The sequence below is a fragment of the Antedon mediterranea genome, chromosome 10 (genome assembly GCF_964355755.1).
Source record: "Antedon mediterranea chromosome 10, ecAntMedi1.1, whole genome shotgun sequence".
Classification (NCBI taxonomy): Eukaryota; Metazoa; Echinodermata; class Crinoidea; order Comatulida; family Antedonidae; genus Antedon; species Antedon mediterranea.
In genome coordinates, this window is record NC_092679.1 from 7,310,765 (window position 1) to 7,328,478 (window position 17,714).

The 17,714-nt window shown below is 33.5% G+C and overlaps 1 protein-coding gene across 2 annotated transcripts; it reads left to right on the forward strand.

The window, feature by feature from the left end:
* The first annotated feature begins 242 nt into the window (after positions 1-242).
* Positions 243-7,833, forward strand: LOC140060549 (bone morphogenetic protein 2-like). 2 transcript variants are annotated; one of them, XM_072106813.1, is made up of 3 exons: positions 243-547; positions 3,792-4,148; positions 4,384-7,833. In XM_072106813.1, the coding sequence occupies exons 2-3, from the start codon at positions 3,800-3,802 to the stop codon at positions 5,238-5,240; spliced, it is 1,206 nt and encodes a 401-aa protein (XP_071962914.1). In that variant the 5' UTR covers positions 243-547; positions 3,792-3,799; the 3' UTR covers positions 5,241-7,833. The 2 variants fall into 2 exon arrangements, with proteins under 2 accessions (XP_071962914.1, XP_071962913.1); XM_072106812.1 differs by lacking the exon at positions 243-547 and having other exon boundaries at positions 3,603-4,148.
* The last annotated feature ends 9,881 nt before the right edge of the window (positions 7,834-17,714 follow it).

A 17,714-nucleotide genomic window follows, 5' to 3' on the forward strand; every position in this document is an offset into this window, starting at 1 on the left:
TACAGCATTAACCTGGTATTAATTGTTTCTCAACTTAAACACGCGGAATTAATTTCTTCCGAAAGTTTGCAATCAAAACTTTACTCCGAAAATACACAGACCAATGAATGAAGTCATTTTATTGCACACACTGAGCAAGTAATTTGTGTTGTGTGCCCGGCGAAAACGATCAAAAGGTACGCAAAAGTCACCCTGACTATCGCACTGACGTGTTTCGCCTGAAGCCAACCGAAGGCCGACTTGTATGATTGGTACGCTTTGGAACATCCCATTGCTTCTAAACTATATGTATGTTACAGTTATCGAGTACACGGGCAGCAGGGAAACACACGCGATAGACAGAGTACGGTTGCTAGACACAGTGGCTCCTAAATCTTGGATAATACGTACACATTAGTCTCCATGGAGAACTACGCATATTAATAATAAACAAGCGATTTTTTGTTGACAACAACAAGGAATATTTACCGAACGCAAGGATTAATACGAGATTATTATTTAAAACCGAAGATATTATTTATCTTGGTTTATTATACACACAGTCAAGGTATGTTTTTTTTTTATCGTCTTGTTTTGTGCATTTGCGATACGTGCCAACAAATCATAACTCGTACATATAATAGTCCCTTCTATTTCTATTATCTGCGCACTTATCTTTGAATAATTATTGAAATCAATATTAAACGATTTTAAATATATTCATATATTTAAATTATTATTTAAATAATATTTTTAAATAAGAGCTTAGTTTATATAGCTATTTAAAATAATTGTAAAGATTTATCAAGTTGTGAGGAGCGGAAGAGAACCGTCATATAGACCTTTAATTCAGTTACACAAGATAGGCCGTTACAATAATGTGTAACGTGTAGATAAGACAGTTTAAACAGTCGAGAATTTGCCGTGTTGTTGCATTTCCCTCCGGAAAACTAAATATTCTGATAGAGTTTGTCAACAACTCTACTTTTACACTAGTAGTATTTCATTTCTTATGATTTGTACACAGAATAAAGTTTATTAAATGAAATTAATAATCTGTTGTTTAGGACAGTTGGCTTGTTTAATACTTTTATACTAAAAATATACATATCATTTAGTCGATATAAAAGTTGACGTTCTAATATTTAACGTGACGTTTTTATATTTTAAAATGTGAATAAGATATTCCGCGGTCAGGATGGATTTTAAAAAGCCACAAGAAAAAAAAATCGCGGCTACTAAAAATAGACGAACACACTGTATACGGTATGAGTTTACAGATGTCTTGATAACAATTGTACAAAACAATATATTTCATATCAAGTACGGTAGTGTAGTTATTTACTCACAAACCAGTCTGTCACAAACTGAGTTAGTGGTAACACCCCCCTTCCTCGCCAACCGCAAATATCAAATATTACCATAACATCCATCCAATATGACACGGCCTATGCAGAGTTTGGCGCACTATTTTGTAACAAATAGACGTTAAAATGTTATAAATAATTAAAAATATAAAAGTGAACAGGCTGGATAAGAGAGTATATAAAGTAAAAGCAATTGCATATAATAAATAATTTCACTAGGCATACGCATCATATTTGGCTTAAACACGAATGATATGACAGGCAATATAGACCTGCTTAGTTCATCTTTCAGACTTTTATATAGGCGTATGTTAAATTTTAATCATAAACACAGACATTTATATCAGATCAGGTCAATGCAAGTAATTAAAAATAAAAGATTTTTTCAGAGTCATGTAGTCTAACGACTACGTATTGCTCTCTGTACGTAAGTGAACTTGAAGGTACCGTATAAAGTTGACAACAAATCATAGTTTCTAAGTAAATGGAATAAATAATTAGGCCTACAGAAATAAACAGTCTATCAGCATATTTCCATTTAAAGATTACAATATCAGCAACATTATTGATTTAAAAAAAACATAATATGAATGCAGAGAATAACAATTGACCTACACAAGACTTAAGATCTAATGAGGATGTGTTCAATACAAATTAATATCCTTAAATGACAACTCAACTGTCAAAAATGTTTATTTTTAATCATTTATATACATAAATATTTAACTGCAAAGTTCAACTGATGAGAAAAAAAATAATTAATTGCGCGTATATATTATATTTCTCTCAAATTCGATAGATATTTTGTCTAGCTCACTACATATTAAAATAGCAGATTGCCAAGTTGACGGGATAAAAACTTGCTTTGCTAGGCCCTTGCGTTCAGACGGAAATTGAGAGCTCGAGTCTGTATGAATCACTGTAGCTTAGCGCCGGAACCACTATGCAAGACCTACAGTAGATTACTCTGCCAGCTTGCAACTTTCATACATAGGCCTACGCCTCATCTAAAAATTATACAAAATCGGACGAAACTTCACATTTTCTATATTGTTATCCGTTCTCTCTGATTCCTCTGATTACAAGAAATCCAATATTAATATTTATACTACCTAGCTTTAAACTAAACTAACTACTAAAACTAAACTGACTAAACTTCTCTCTGAATAGGCCTATACAGCCAATTCTAATACCTCTAATAATAATACCATTTATCTCATATTTAAGAAATTTCAGTTCTGATCGTGGATCGTTACCCAGAATGCATTTTATTTACTTCAATCAACAATGCATAGGCCTATTCTCTATTTACTAAACTACTTGTTTCTAAAAAAAAATTGATATACCAGAATATCTTTAAAAACAGCAACTATTTCGTTAATAACAAACCATATCCGTATAGGCTATGAAAAGACAATAAAAACAACTGGTGCGAATCATCCAGAAATATATTTATGAAAAGTCTGCCGTGTCATTAAAATATGTACATATTGATTAGGAACAACTAAATATTTTAGTAAGTGATTCGCACCAGTTAATATGATGATAACAAAACAACTAACATCTTGATATGAAATATAATTATGAAGTATAAATTGCTAATACTTAGCATGAACATTAATAATAAGATAACTTGTAAAAGAAGCGATACGTCGTATACTATCAAACTATGTACTATGTACTATGTAAGTACTTTGCAATTGATCGTTTTGTTCAAGGTTCCAATTTCATCTATACACTTCAAAAGTGAAGATGGATGACTGCAATTAGAAGTAATTATTACTTTGTGTTTATATTCGGGAACAATATAGTCTTAACTCGTCGTGTCTGCGGGATGGGGAGTTCCCGGCTCCGCAACGTCTACGCTATCTTATCGAGGAGGCTAGCGAAACTTGTGCAATCCACTTTCGCAAAGTAATATCTGAAAACGCCTCTGATTGGTCGAAACATTCGATTGGGAAATTACACTCATAATCAATCATAAAAGTGAGGATTTTGAATTTTAAAGTTGAAATATTTGGGTCATAAAGGAAATACTATTAAGACTCGATGTCCTGCGTTTTTCATTTTCATGACTCACTCCATCTACTTGGCTGAAACGTTCAGAAAATGTATTCTTTTTCACAAAAGGGTTGTTTTGTCTGCTACGTCGATAGTTTTGTTTTGATCATCGTTTAACCGTCCACCAATACGTGGGCATATGAAATGAAGCGTAGCACAATAGACCAGTACTATGACTTCTTTAATACGTTTAGTTTCTAATTTAAAGTGAGCTCAACACCTTTTAATCATACATTGTTATAGACAACAACAGCAGCTAACCTGACGTAATGTTCACAAAGTGTTTTCAGACATGGTCTTTGGAGGCTTGGCGCGCACCGCGTACAGTAGTCATGGGCTGAGCTAGTAATGTGTCTAATCATAAGTATTATTTTGTGTTTTCAGAAAACATAATGGTGTATGTTTCTAAAACAAAATTCGTCGTGACAACATTATTGTTGTTGGTTGCTTGTTTTGACGTCTGTCGGACGCAAGGTATGCTGAGTGGAACTATACAAGCAGTGGCGGAACGAAGAGGTCTTAGCAAAGACGACATAGTCAAGGCGTTTGAAAACAACTTACTGAACATGTTTGGATTAAATAAAAGACCAACGCCGAAACAGGATATCGTTATTCCACCTTATATGATGGAACTATACATTAAACAAAAACAACATGAAGATGACGTCAGGAGTCATATCAAAGTTGACGGGATTACTACAAGTACGGCAAACACAGTGAGAAGCTTCCACCCTGAGGAAGGTACAGTAACTTTCTTATCTTAACACTTTTCTATTCATTGATTTTGGCAAAAATGCCTCAGTTAGGTTTCGATAATTCCATTATCTTGCCTGTGAATGTACCCATTAACACCAATGCAAAATCTTTTTTATAGACTCTTTTATTTTGTTCGCACAATAAATGAGAACAAAAGGACGCTTTACAGTCACCGTACAGAAAACAAAGAGGCTTACAAATTCGTTTTATTCTCTTTCAGATACATTGAGTTCAGGGCAACTTTCAAAAGAACACAGGGGAAATCATTTTCACTTTAATATTTCAACGATTCCGGAACATGAAGTGGTAACAGCTGTAGAATTAAGGATATTATTTAAGAAAAATCACACACTAGGAAAAAGAGAAACTGATCACCAGGAAGAAAAACAACGGATAAATATCTATGAAATTTTAAAACCAGTCGCTAAAAACAGAGATGTAATAAAGCGTCTTATCGATACAAAATTAATATCTCACGACACTACATGGGAAACTTTTGATGTTAAGCCTGCAGTTCAAAGATGGAGAGTTTTGCCAGAAGAGAATTATGGATTAATGCTTGAAACGGTTAATAAAGATGGCCGACCTGCCACGCAAAGACACGTGCGAATGTCAAGAAGCACGCAAGAGGATGATAATATTGATAGTGACAATTTGCACCAAGAACAACCGATTATTGTAACATATACGGACGATGGTCGAACCAAACGTTCGAGTGGCAACAATCGTAAAAACAAGAAGGACCGCAGACAAAGACTAAAACCAAGTTGTCGAAAACATGAACTTTACGTTGATTTCAGCGACGTTGGTTGGAACGATTGGATTGTTGCACCTCCTGGGTACGAAGCTTATTACTGTAACGGGGAATGCCCTTTCCCAATTTCTGACCATTTGAACGCCACGAATCACGCGATTGTACAGACTCTAGTGAACTCTGTAAACCCACAACTTGTGCCAAAGGCTTGTTGCGTCCCAACAGACTTAAGTAGTATAAGTATTCTGTATTTGGACGAAAATGAAAAGGTTGTTTTAAAAGTTTATAAAGAAATGGTGGTTGAGGGGTGTGGCTGCCGCTGAAATGGTAATTTCCTTTTTAGGCTAGCAAAATGAATGTGCAATTTACCCATTATTGGGTTGAAGAAGTTACCCTCTGTACCCCACGTAATTACGGCGTTTTGACTGGAGGAGGATGCTATCACAGAGGTGACGTAATTCATTGCTTTGCAAGGCGAAGGGCATCAGACTGATACCAGCAATCGCCAAATAAGCATGATTTGCGGAAACATCAACAACCTCTGGCAAGCAAGAATCAACAACCAGGTTTTAATCAACACCAGCCTAGTTGTTGAAAACATAGCAAATTGGATTAAATAAAACATGTTTTACCTAGATGGTTTGCTTTTTTATGAACATCCACCGCACTGTACAATTCAAATTCAACAATTGAATGCTAAGAATTGATATTTATTAAACAGCACGACTTTAGAATGTTTTATTATAGAGATCTCTATTGTGGGCTTTATGGAGCAAACTGCAATGAGCAGAGGTCAGTTGAGCAGAGGTCAGCATATAAAATACGCATGCGTATAGAATAAAACGCAAAAGTGTCAACAAAACATATATATGGCCAATTATTGACACAAAAATCGTAATAAAATATATATTATTTAATTTCAACTGTACAAAGTTTGTAAAGAATTTTTAAATAAGTTTTCATATATTATTTAGCTATATAATAATCTTATTTTTGTACCTAATATTAAAAGTAGTGTTTACGATGTAAATGTATAGCAGAGCATTTTTCTATCCGTTATTGTTGCGTTGTGTATCGGGAAAAAGTGATCTTATTCTCATTCATGACTGGAAATGAATTGATAAGATATAATGGATGACGGTGTTTGAGTAACGAATTTTAGACAGTCTAGTGTCTGATACAAAACCTACTTACTGAATCTGGAAACTCTTCCATTATGCTTTTAAATGCGAGATAGGACTACAGTAACATGTTTCAATTGTAAATTGTTATTTATTATATTTGTTTAGTTATTTATTGGGAATAATATTTATAATGATGAGAGAGTTTTAAAACAGGGTTTTTAATTGAGGCATGTTACTGTTTTAAACGAATCAAAATTAATCTGTCGTAAAATACGTAAACCTGTACAAAACGGTTGAAACTGGCGCAATGCGATATTTAGTTGCGTGATAATATAATAATAACCTTTTAGTATTATCATAAAGAATTAATAGCAAGCCTAGACGTAGATATGCAAATTAACGTTTGGGTGTATTCTGGGCGTGGTTTAACTGTCGTTTTTACCTATTTTGTTTTTCTGTAGTTTTATTTCAAAATCCTTGTCAAAAAAAAAACAATGTAGGCCTACTATAATCTATTTAATTCACTGAAAATGTCAGAGGTCATTCATTCTGTTTGAAAAAGGTTTACAGAACAACTTTTATTTTTATCAAAGAAATTGACGAAACACCTGTTTAAATTTTCTTGGTCTTTCCAGAAAGTGAAAGATTTAGGGATAAATATTGTAATTTTCATGTCGTTTTCTTTATGATTTGACCTCGTGAGGTAGTAGCCATTATTTTAACATGTCATTGCCCTATAGAGTTCTCCCCATATGTTTGGCTTATTTACCTGATCACGTTCGACCAAACCATTCAGGGATAAAGGTCTTTCCAACTTCTTTACATCTGTCTTTCAATCTTATCAATATCCTATATTATTCAAACCAATTTGTCAGCGACAGACACCACAAGAGACACAAAGTTGGCGCGCGCGTACGAAACAGTAACATTATTATCCGATTTTAAACGCACTGTCTTTTTTAATGTCATAATGAATATTCTACGTAAATAGAAAGTTTTATCAAGAATATTTAAGTTTTTAAAATGCGAAATTATTAGAATATTCGTAATAATGTTCGTACTGTACAATATACTACTTAAAACAACTCAATTCGTTTAATGGCACTGAACATACATTATGCATTTATATTTTTTACAAAGTCCGTCCATACATTGTATATGGTAATTAAATTTATTTTAATGACCTGGTTTCGAACGAAATTTTTGATTGGTGGAACGATGGGTGGTATAAAATAATGACATTTTTCGGTGGGATTTTTTTTTTCGTTTATTAAAATACTGATTGAGATAGTTGTAAGAGTATTATAATATTAATTTGCTTATAAATAAAAAAAACATACATTTCTAAATGTGTGACGTCAGGAGAATCTCAGGGCTGTTTTGATGATAATTACCAAAGTTTATAATAAAACAACGCTTTAAGCCGTCCAGATAATGATATTTCATTGCCTTGGGTTCTCCAAAAATTTATAAAGTATTACTATCATTATTATTATTAATATGTGTAGATAAATTTGGGTCATAGGTCACATCTACTAGGTAGAAAGACGAATGGGCAATCAGCCTATTCATAGTAACAACTGCGCATGACCAAGGACTGATCGAACCATAGTTTTATCTTAAATTTTCACGCAGAAAAAAAGTACCGTACACCTACATTTTGGTACGAATTTTGAAAGTATCCGTCCGTGGTCATGCGCAGTAAACACCGTTAGAGCCATTTTTGTCTGACACTGTTCTGTTTGTTAAAAGTATAAAATAATAAAACTGAACAGAAATTTTAACACAAGAATGCATTCAGTTATTTTGTCTATTTTTTTTTTATTGGAAGTCTAGACTTTAAGTCAATAAGTTCACGATAGTAAAACGAAAGGAAGGGGGAGCGAAAAAAATCATTTTTGGAAAAAACATAATGTTTGTGTCGATACACAACAATTACCAAAAGCCATGTAACTTTGTTAATGGTTGCATATACTTTATGCACAATATCTCTAAATTGTCGTCACTTGCAATTTCTTTGAGATTCAAATTGAATTTGATTACAATATGCCGCTCTTTAAAACTATACTAAGAAGTACAGAAACGACTTAAACTTAGAAGATAGAAACACTTGCCCAAATGTTCACATAGTGACCGTACATTTACGCCAATACTGGAACTCTACAACTTTTTAATCGATAGGGCCTATATGACAAAATTTTCATCATTACTATAAATGCCCGCGCTCTAGACTGCGATTTTCAGCAACATAAAAAGGCGCGCGTGAAACTGTGTTATCAATCCGATAAAATGTATTAATATAAGTAATGTAAAGAAACAAGAACGGGTCAACAAGAATTATGCAACGATCAAAACTGAAATACAGTATTTTCACCAAAGAGACGGATGATGACAAACAGAACGAGGATTAAGCCGCACACTGAGATTAGACGAATGTAAGGTAAAATTAGACCGAACTTATCTACCAGAAACTGTTTACATCCCTGGACCGCCAAAGATAAAAGCAGATAGTTAGGAATGTACAGGTAAGCAGAGGTAAGAGAAACCAGGTGTAACTGTTTGACAGACAGCGTTCACATCTTTCACTGTGTTGAGTATTTATTTAGGCAACAACAATTTAGTCAATTTGACTGTTATTTATTACATCATTTCATGTTTAGTTTAAGAGATATCGCACGGCAAGCGTGACAAGTCAAAGCGTTTATGCCGAGTTTCAACAATGCGCGCGGGGCAGGTAACAATATCAAGCCACTAATGGACCATTCACTGCCTTTAAAAGGTTTAGTTTAAACAAATACCGCACGTAAATCTGCCGATATGTTTAGGTTTAAAATTCCTTTACTGGTTAACTTTGTGGTATATATCAACGTCAAAAAGCAATGTGTGTATTTTGTACCTTGTTGATGTAATCTTCTGTCACGTTTTTCGACAAGATATTGACTTTAAAGTGTCTTTTTATATGATGGTATAAATAGTTTAAATTTGGAAGATTATCTCAGACGATCATGTCTGTGTTATGTCTTCATAATATAGGCTACCTTTAAAAATTCGTTTTCTAATTTTTGGACGTGTGAATGTTGTAGATTCCCACTTATACAACTGTTGAAGGCTATAAATCGTCGTCTATACGATTGTTTTATTGCTATACAGACTATCAACCTAAGATGTATTATTTAGGTATGGCGCGCCAAGTTGATGGGACAGGTAGAGGTATGGATCGGAAAACCAATTAAAAAAAATGTATTGATTAACTGCTGTAAATTCAACATAGGTCAACGATGATGCTGAATAAACGGACCGGATCAGATTTGTAAACGGTACCGCTTAATCGCTTCTGCTTGATGTGAAGACATTAGGCCATCTCAGATATGTAACATTTTATAATACTGTAGTAGTGTTGTTATTCGTTGGGGCAGCTCAGACAAGGATTTCAGTGCAGGATTTATAAAGAGGCAAGTTGCTTCAAAATGCTTAAACACTTAAAGTATTTAATGCACAGTTGTAATCATTCTTGCATAGTATTCAAATAATATTCAAATAATTCGCATCCAACCAAAATTCCCAAGTTCTTCTGACCGAAGATAACCTTTGTCAATCTTGCCCTTTTGGCGTTCCATAATCTTGCTTTTAAATTGACGGAAGGTGTCTGTCTATGCATTATCGTAGTGTTCAGATGTGCTTAAGAAAATGTAGAAAGTTAAACACTTAGCACATGTGCCTCTCAAAGGAAACACTAAGTATTATAAAGTGTACACACATGCATGTCTGATTCAAGCCTATTTTCCATTAGTAGTCGAATTTATTCACACGAATCGAAATAGTTGACTAATGAGCATGCGTATTAATATTTTCAACCATTCTGTTCGATTTGCGCAAAAATATTCGCTAAAAATGTTGGATATAGCATTTGAACGTCACGTTAAAGATCAGATAACGGGGTTTTGATTGAATTTAACCGTTTACTTTGTCTTTGTAAGTGAAATCATTATTTTTGTTCGTTTTGTTTGTGATTGATTTATTAAAACTAAAAAATGGCCTATTTTTTATTCATTATTGTGTATTTGCTTAACAATATTCTTTTTTTTCTTTGTTACCCTCAAAGACGAAAATTATACAAATTCATTTTAAAACGTTTTAAAATTGGAACATTTAACATTTTAATGTTGAATTACAAAAAGTAGGTCAATGGATGTACACTTAACCACAAATTAGGTCCGTCTAGGCCTATAAGCCACACTGAGTGATGTATAGCAATAATTTAGAATTCAAATTTCAAAGTAGACCACACATTGTATTATTTATAAATCTAATTTTTGTCAATACAAACTATATCACGATAATAAGTTACTAATTTTGATATTTTGCAAGTCAAACACATTTTCGTTTGACGCATCCTTAAAATTGCCAATTTATAAACTCTTCATGCTCTGAAGACTTTGAATTCAAACCACTCGTCGATTTTGAGATTTCGTTCTATTGCTAGTTGAATTCTTGAACAAAAACAGGTCAAGTTGTTCTGCTGTTAAGTTGAGTTTATAGTTGTAACCCCTGTTGAAGTCACATGCGAAATTAATTTGCCTAAATCCTGTAGGAAGTGTTTATAATCTACTCGTTTCAAGTACATATGTTCAAGTATATTAATAGCGATATCAATGTACCTCTATTGAGGAGCATTATGTTTGTATGTGTTGTTTGCTAATGTTTTGTTCTTATTTTGTCAATATTTGTTATGATACGCGCACGTGCAAAATATGTGAATTACCATCAGTATTTCAACGCGCGCCAGCGTCAACATTGTGCGTATCTTTAAAACAAGGTCATATACATGGCTGCAGTCGCGTGCTTAAGTTAGTGTTTACCGACCAACCGACCGACCGACTGACTGACCAACCGAGCTGAGAGTCGCGCTGCATGCGACTAAAAAACAAGCAACTTTAAAAACATTTTTATCTGACGGAGTTATATTGCTTTAGTAACTGTATTAATGATTGTATTGTATTGGTGGTTTTTTTTTAAAGTGTACAGCAATTTTATGATTCACTTGCGCTTATTTCTTTTTGTACAAACAAGAAATCAATACGGTAAATGCGGCGGGGAAACGAGAGTGGTAGTAAATGCTTGGCGAAACTCCAAATTTACTTCGTATTTTATCGCGAAACATTTCAGAATTTTTAGGGCTCTCTGCCTCTGCCCAAGGGACTCGTATCTGCAAACTTCATTCAATCTAATCTCGGTACACACTCTCTTGCTCTGCTTGTTTAAATGCTATTCGCGTTTTGTAACTCAGGGGATTTTTGGTTTTCATTACTTCACTATATGATGTTCATAGTTTGATCTAGCTCATACAAGGTTCACGAAGACTTCATGTTAAGTAATTACATCATACACCGTGCTATTATAATACAAATGTGATATGTCCTGCATACGCCAGCTTGGTTAATACTTATAAAAGTGAAAGTTTACTTAAAATAGAGTACTTTGCAATTGAATAAATATGGTTGAAATGTTCTGTATTTTCTATTATTATTGTTTCGAAAACCGAGACTTTGCAAGTTATACCAGAGAAGAGTTAACTCTTCCCTGGTTATACAGACCTGGTATACTTCCTATAAAACTAGGTAAGCAGTGCACCCAACGAGAGAACAATTGGAACCTTTTAAATTCCACTGTTTTCGTATAAAATACAGAGGAAAAACCTACGCATGTACAATGCGCATCATGTCATTGCGCCTTGCTTGCGCAGTCAAGTCCACGGTGTTGATTACGTTAACACATAATCAATTTGGGAAACAACTAAACTTCAAATGGACAGTCTCTTTACGGCGGACTTGAACGAGTGGGTCAAGTGTTGGCCACTTGGTACGTGACCATTAGCCTATCAAAACTGTTTATTATTATTATTTTAAGCCTTCAATGAACCTTTCAATACCTAATCCCTGTGGAATGACTCATCGCAGAGTACAGTACAGAACTGACCAGGTCATATCGGCCGTACATTGAGATTTTGCGCGCTGTAGCCTACAGCAAATAGGGGCGGGCGCCCACACGCTATTTATTACATTAGTTATTAGTATGTATAATATAGTTGAAATTTAACTATTTAAATTTATTAACTATAATTCTATCATTCTGTTTTTCAACATGTACGATTAATGGTCACTTCATACCGGTCACTTTCATTCCACCCAACACACTTGGACAGGAGTCCGATAATTAGCCTTTAGAAATACATTGTCTGGACAATTTCAAACACTCCTAGAAATCTAATTACTGTTGAGAGAATATCTTGCTGATAACCAGGTAAACTAAACGTTAATTTAGATAAAAATAGATATTAGTAACTTGTTAATGGAATACTGAGGTAGATACATAAAAAGCCTGGAACCGTGAAACGGTATAATGTAAAGAGTTTATTATGTACGTACGTTTCCCTATTGATTTGAGTACAAATACTTTTCAAAGATTTTAAGGTGAATAAAGATAAATAAACAAATCACGAGACCGACTAATAATACGTATATTTACATCGCAAATCGAAAACGTCAGTATTTTCGCAAATCGAAAACGTCGGTATTTTCGCAAATCGAAAACGTCAGTATAATGCATGCGCATTCTGATTTCCATCCATCCGCTTTTTGAGATGCGAGACTTGCACAACCAATCAGAACTCATGAATGTACGACGATTGCGCTAGTGGAAAACAGGCTTAAAAAGAGCGAAATATCAAATAAGGATCTTAGATTAAATCTTGAATCATGTGTAATCCTATAAATGTTACTAATTCCCAGAAACAAGCTTATCCTGACAGCAGGCTACATTGTGTGGTGTTTTAAAATAGAGCACACATCAAAATCTAGACCTGCCTGTTAGATGTTTCAATTTAACTCACCACAAAACGACCGAGTTTGCTCAACCTTCCACCTCCCTTCCCCCGCGGGTTGATTTCAGACCTCGTACAAACCTCAAACAAGAAACATCCTCTAAAAGATTGATTGTTCAGTTAAGATTTTAAATTAAGCAAATGATTGATAACACAATTAGTTCGTAACAATCATATGGGGTTTATACATTTGGTTTCAGTAGTTTAAAATTCAAATTGAGTAGTTTAGTAATAGTAGTACTTGAATCATTGTTATACGCGTTCTGCTGATGATGTGTTTGACGCGCGCAAACGCAGTTATAGAATGCTAGCGAATAGGGCAAAAAAGATCTTAGCAGCTAACATGTTTTTATTTACTTCAAAACAAGATTAATGATGATTCAGAATACTTTAAATATTTGAATATTAAATAACAATCAAGACAGAGTGTCCTTAATGTCTTGTTAATTTATCTTTAGTGATAATTTAAACAGATTGTTGGTGTTAAACTTGCGAGAAAACGAAATGACTCAAGGGAAAAATGTTGATTTGCTTGTGTGGTCTAAGGATGATATGTTGCCAGCGCTACCACAATCGAATAGTTTAATTTATGTATTCATTCAAAAGTACACATTTGGGTTTCGGTGTCCGTCAATGATTGTTTTGTATTATTATTTAAAAAAAAAATGTTTGTTTGTGAACCGAAAACAACGATGAGCTGGATGCGATGCAAGAGTTTGATTTACTTGGGCCTAACATAACATGACACTGATTTAAAAAACAAGAATTATTATTGACATGTATCATAGGTTATTGGCGTGTCATAGATTATTGACGTGTCATAGGACAAACGTATTAATTATAAACAGTAAGAAACAATTAAACATATTTTACTTGATTTATGAGAGACCAAGCATGCGCACAAATGTGTTAACAGGTTTATTCAATTTTGTCTAGTTTTCGATATGACAAACTATAAACAGTCAGGGAATAACAACTTATGGTACCATCCCTCTCTTTTACCCCTATTAAAACATACACTACATTTCAGTTAGGCCTACCACCTGTGTACCTTTTTACTATACAAATACAATGAACGCCATGAACACATTTTTCCACTTTTTGTGACGCAAAAAATGCGCAAGCTGTATTATAGTTTCGCAGTTTAGTTTAATAGGTCTTATACGTTTCATGTTTAATATAACGATATTTTAATTTAGGCCTCTTAAATCCCGTTCTACATTAAAAACCGACTTGTTACATTTGAAGACGGAGGAGGGACGTGTTGTGAGCACCATAAACTAAACTAACATTATGAGTTATACCTTAGGCCTAATATTTGATTCTGTAACCACAAATTTCTTAAAATAAGCTCGGCTTCGGGGCCTAAAACAACTCATGAGAATATCGCCATGTGGTCATGAAGCGCAAAACCAACAAATCACAGTTTTTATAGACCTATTTGCAATTGAAATCCTTTTTTAAAAGACGATGTTAACATCTGATGAAGATTTGAATATGTAACAATTTAATAAGATTAAGTATGGTGAAAATTTAAGAAAAAAACGAAACAAAGCTTTAACTGTTTCTTGTCACATAAGGCAGTAAATTGTCCGCTGATTATTGATTTTTGCCAGGCACGAATGCACCCTATCATATACCAGGGAAAATGCCTGTAGTTTTGTTCCCGAAACATTAAAGTCGGCCACAAATTTAGAAAGAGCACGTTCAGGTGTAGAGGCGGAGGCGGCCTATTGAACAAACCTTTGATGCCGTAACAAACTATTTGAAACTCGAAAAAAAATCTACGTTTATTTTTTTGACAAGATGAGTAAAGGGTTAAAAATGAACAAAATAGTGTTGATGTTCGGGTAGGTGATAATTATTAATGTATATACAATTTATATTAATAATGTACCTTGGTAATAACAAACGTGTTCACATTCATGTTGTAGAATGTAGTGCGTGTGTGTGGTAAAAGATGTTTCACCATCATGTCTTTCAAGACATAATACTAATTCGTTGCACTAAACACGATTAGCAATATATTACAGGCATCGTGAATCACAAATACTCTACAATAATTTACAACATAAAATATTGTATAAGCATTTTCAAACACACATAACCAGACTACTAAATTACAGAAGCAAACATTGAAATAAATAAATGTTATATCAAAAAGAAAAAAAAGAATATTATTTACAGAAAATTAGAATGTTGTGCTAAAACTTCTTTAATAATCATCCGGATGTAATTAATTCGTTCTTATATCAATCTTTATTGGTCGCGTTTCCTTAACAACTAAACGCAATGGAACGCCCAAAGTGGGAACACTTTTTCTTAGATAGTAGTAGGCCTACCGTAATTTCTTTGGTTTAAATATTTTTCTATGACAATTGTCCATCTCTTGATCATAACTCAATAAGTGATTCATCCACTTTATCGTTCGTTAATAAGATTATATAAAATAATTCATTTATCTAAATATTTTGTTTAGTAATTTGTTTTATATGCAATTAGCTGATATTTACTAATTACTGATATCCAAAACAAGACACAAACCGGTAACACAAACAATTTATTAATTATATGTTACGTTTGCACCTGTCACGCTTCATCATTTTTCTTTAAGATATTATTCCAGAAAGTAGAATTGAATTAAAATGAAATGATGGTAAAATGAAACTGTATTCTAGTAGTAAAATTTTATACGTAAACATCTTTCTCGATCTCTGTTGTTGATCGAAGAAATGCTCAAGATAAAATTTAAAAATTTGTTTATTAAAGTTTGTATTAATATTATTTATAAGCAGAACTTCTTTTTATTTTCAACAAACTAGAAAACGAGAATAGAGAGAATGTACAAAATAAGACAGATATCGGACACGTGCTGAAGGACAACTTTGCTAAATAACGATTTAGCATTTTAACTTTTTGATCTAGTTAACAATTCTTAGGAAAAGGTATTCTTTAACAGACAAAAAGTGTGTACTAATCGTCTTTTACATGGTACAATGGAAAGTATTTAGCAAAACAAACACATCGACCAGATGAATACAACAGATAAAGTAAGAAAGAGTTCAGTTTATTTAGTAACTCAGTTTGATTGTTGATGAATGCACATTGACAGTTTCTATAACGTTAGATGGATTTGTTGGGTACTATATACTTAATCTACTATGAATAAACCACTCTTCAGTAAATATACCCACTTGACTTGTGTTCCTTTGATACTTTATTACATCATCTAAAACAACTTGAATGCCAATCATTATTATCTAAAATTTGATTTTAAAAGGTTTTAAATTTAACACATGAAAATCCAAGGTGAACATACTGATACGGTGATAGAAACTACAATAGGGAACGTAGCAAAGTTCACAATTTCAGAAACCTAACCTCAAAAAATGATTAATGCACGCGTATTTATCCAATTAAACTTGATTCCGACGAGTAATTGCTTATAAACAATCAAATTATTTGTATGTGCATATGTGACACCTGCATAACAGGTGTTCTCAAGCCGTTATTGATCTACAAAGGTGAGTCGGTAATTTTTGTTTGGTGTACCGCACGCTGGGCCTACACGTGTGTTATAATATTTAGATACATCATGCACTTCGAATAAAAATCATTTGCAGCAATAAAAACGTTGTGAACGATAATATTGCAGCAATGACGTTGGTTGATCTGTGGGAAAACAGCTGGTCTAAGTCTCGGAAGCCATGTGCATAGCAAACGCACCACCGGTGGGAAAACAAGGCCTGTCAGAGCCCTCCAGAGCTGTAGGGTGACCCGCGCTGTGGGCTGCTCAGTAAGCGGGCCAAGTTTTACACAGCAACTAGGTTGTTTACACTTGATCCCGTGAGAAGTGGACTAATCAATGGAAAATCATTATAATTTTTGAGCTAATTAAATTGGTTAATAACAAGAAATATTACGACATATTTTAATTGTGGGATCTGCGGATTAAATATAGCCTAGATTACACGAATTGAATACTATTTCTTTTCACTTCCAGTACCACATAAAGGTGTTCCTTTGCATTTTGTAAAATGAATCTAGTAAACATGTTTTATTTACAAAGCAAAATATGTATCTAAGACGGAGGAATAACCACTTGGTGATTGGTTGAGATTTCTCTTTACATTACAATGTAACATTTTAGATATTGGATACAAAAGAAGATGTAATAGGCTTAGCTGGAAAGATTTCGAAATTTTAAGGCATTGTTCAGAACGTTAGTTCCGGAAATGCACACTCGTTTTAAAAGACGGACTTGCGAAAAAGGAAAACAGCAGAAGACCTACAAATTATCACACACATCACGTGGAAATAATATAAAAAAAGACGAATACGTGATATTAATGTTTCCCACGAGAAAAGAAAACTTCCATAGTACCAGTAACCCGGATGTTGTCTGTCGCAATTATTAGTCACAAGGGATACAATGAATATTTTGTATTTACTTAATTAATGTAACGGTTAAATACTATTGTTAATATGATATTATTATTATTCTATTTATACAATTACAAAACGTCAAATATAACACCAAGTACTGTCCTACGCTTTTGGATAGTTGTTATATACCAACCATGGAGAATACGTTACGAGTACAGTACAAATTATTTTATCCACATGGTGTCTACAAATACAAACTTTGCAGACCCATTTACTAGTTTGCTGAAAGATTAAAGCTAAATTTGGACATTCTGATCTGAAGCTTACCCGCGACTAGTTGAACTAACAATAAAAACAACAATTTGTATAAATGTTGTATATTTAAACCAATAGTTTATGTTAAAAGG

Excerpts from the sequence above, each read along its gene's own strand:
- LOC140060549 (XM_072106813.1), top strand. The coding sequence starts at position 3,800 with ATGGTGTATGTTTCTAAAACAAAATTCGTCGTGACAACATTATTGTTG. Across the intron at positions 4,149-4,383 it reads AAGCTTCCACCCTGAGGAAG|ATACATTGAGTTCAGGGCAA; the intron begins GTACAGTAACTT and ends ATTCTCTTTCAG.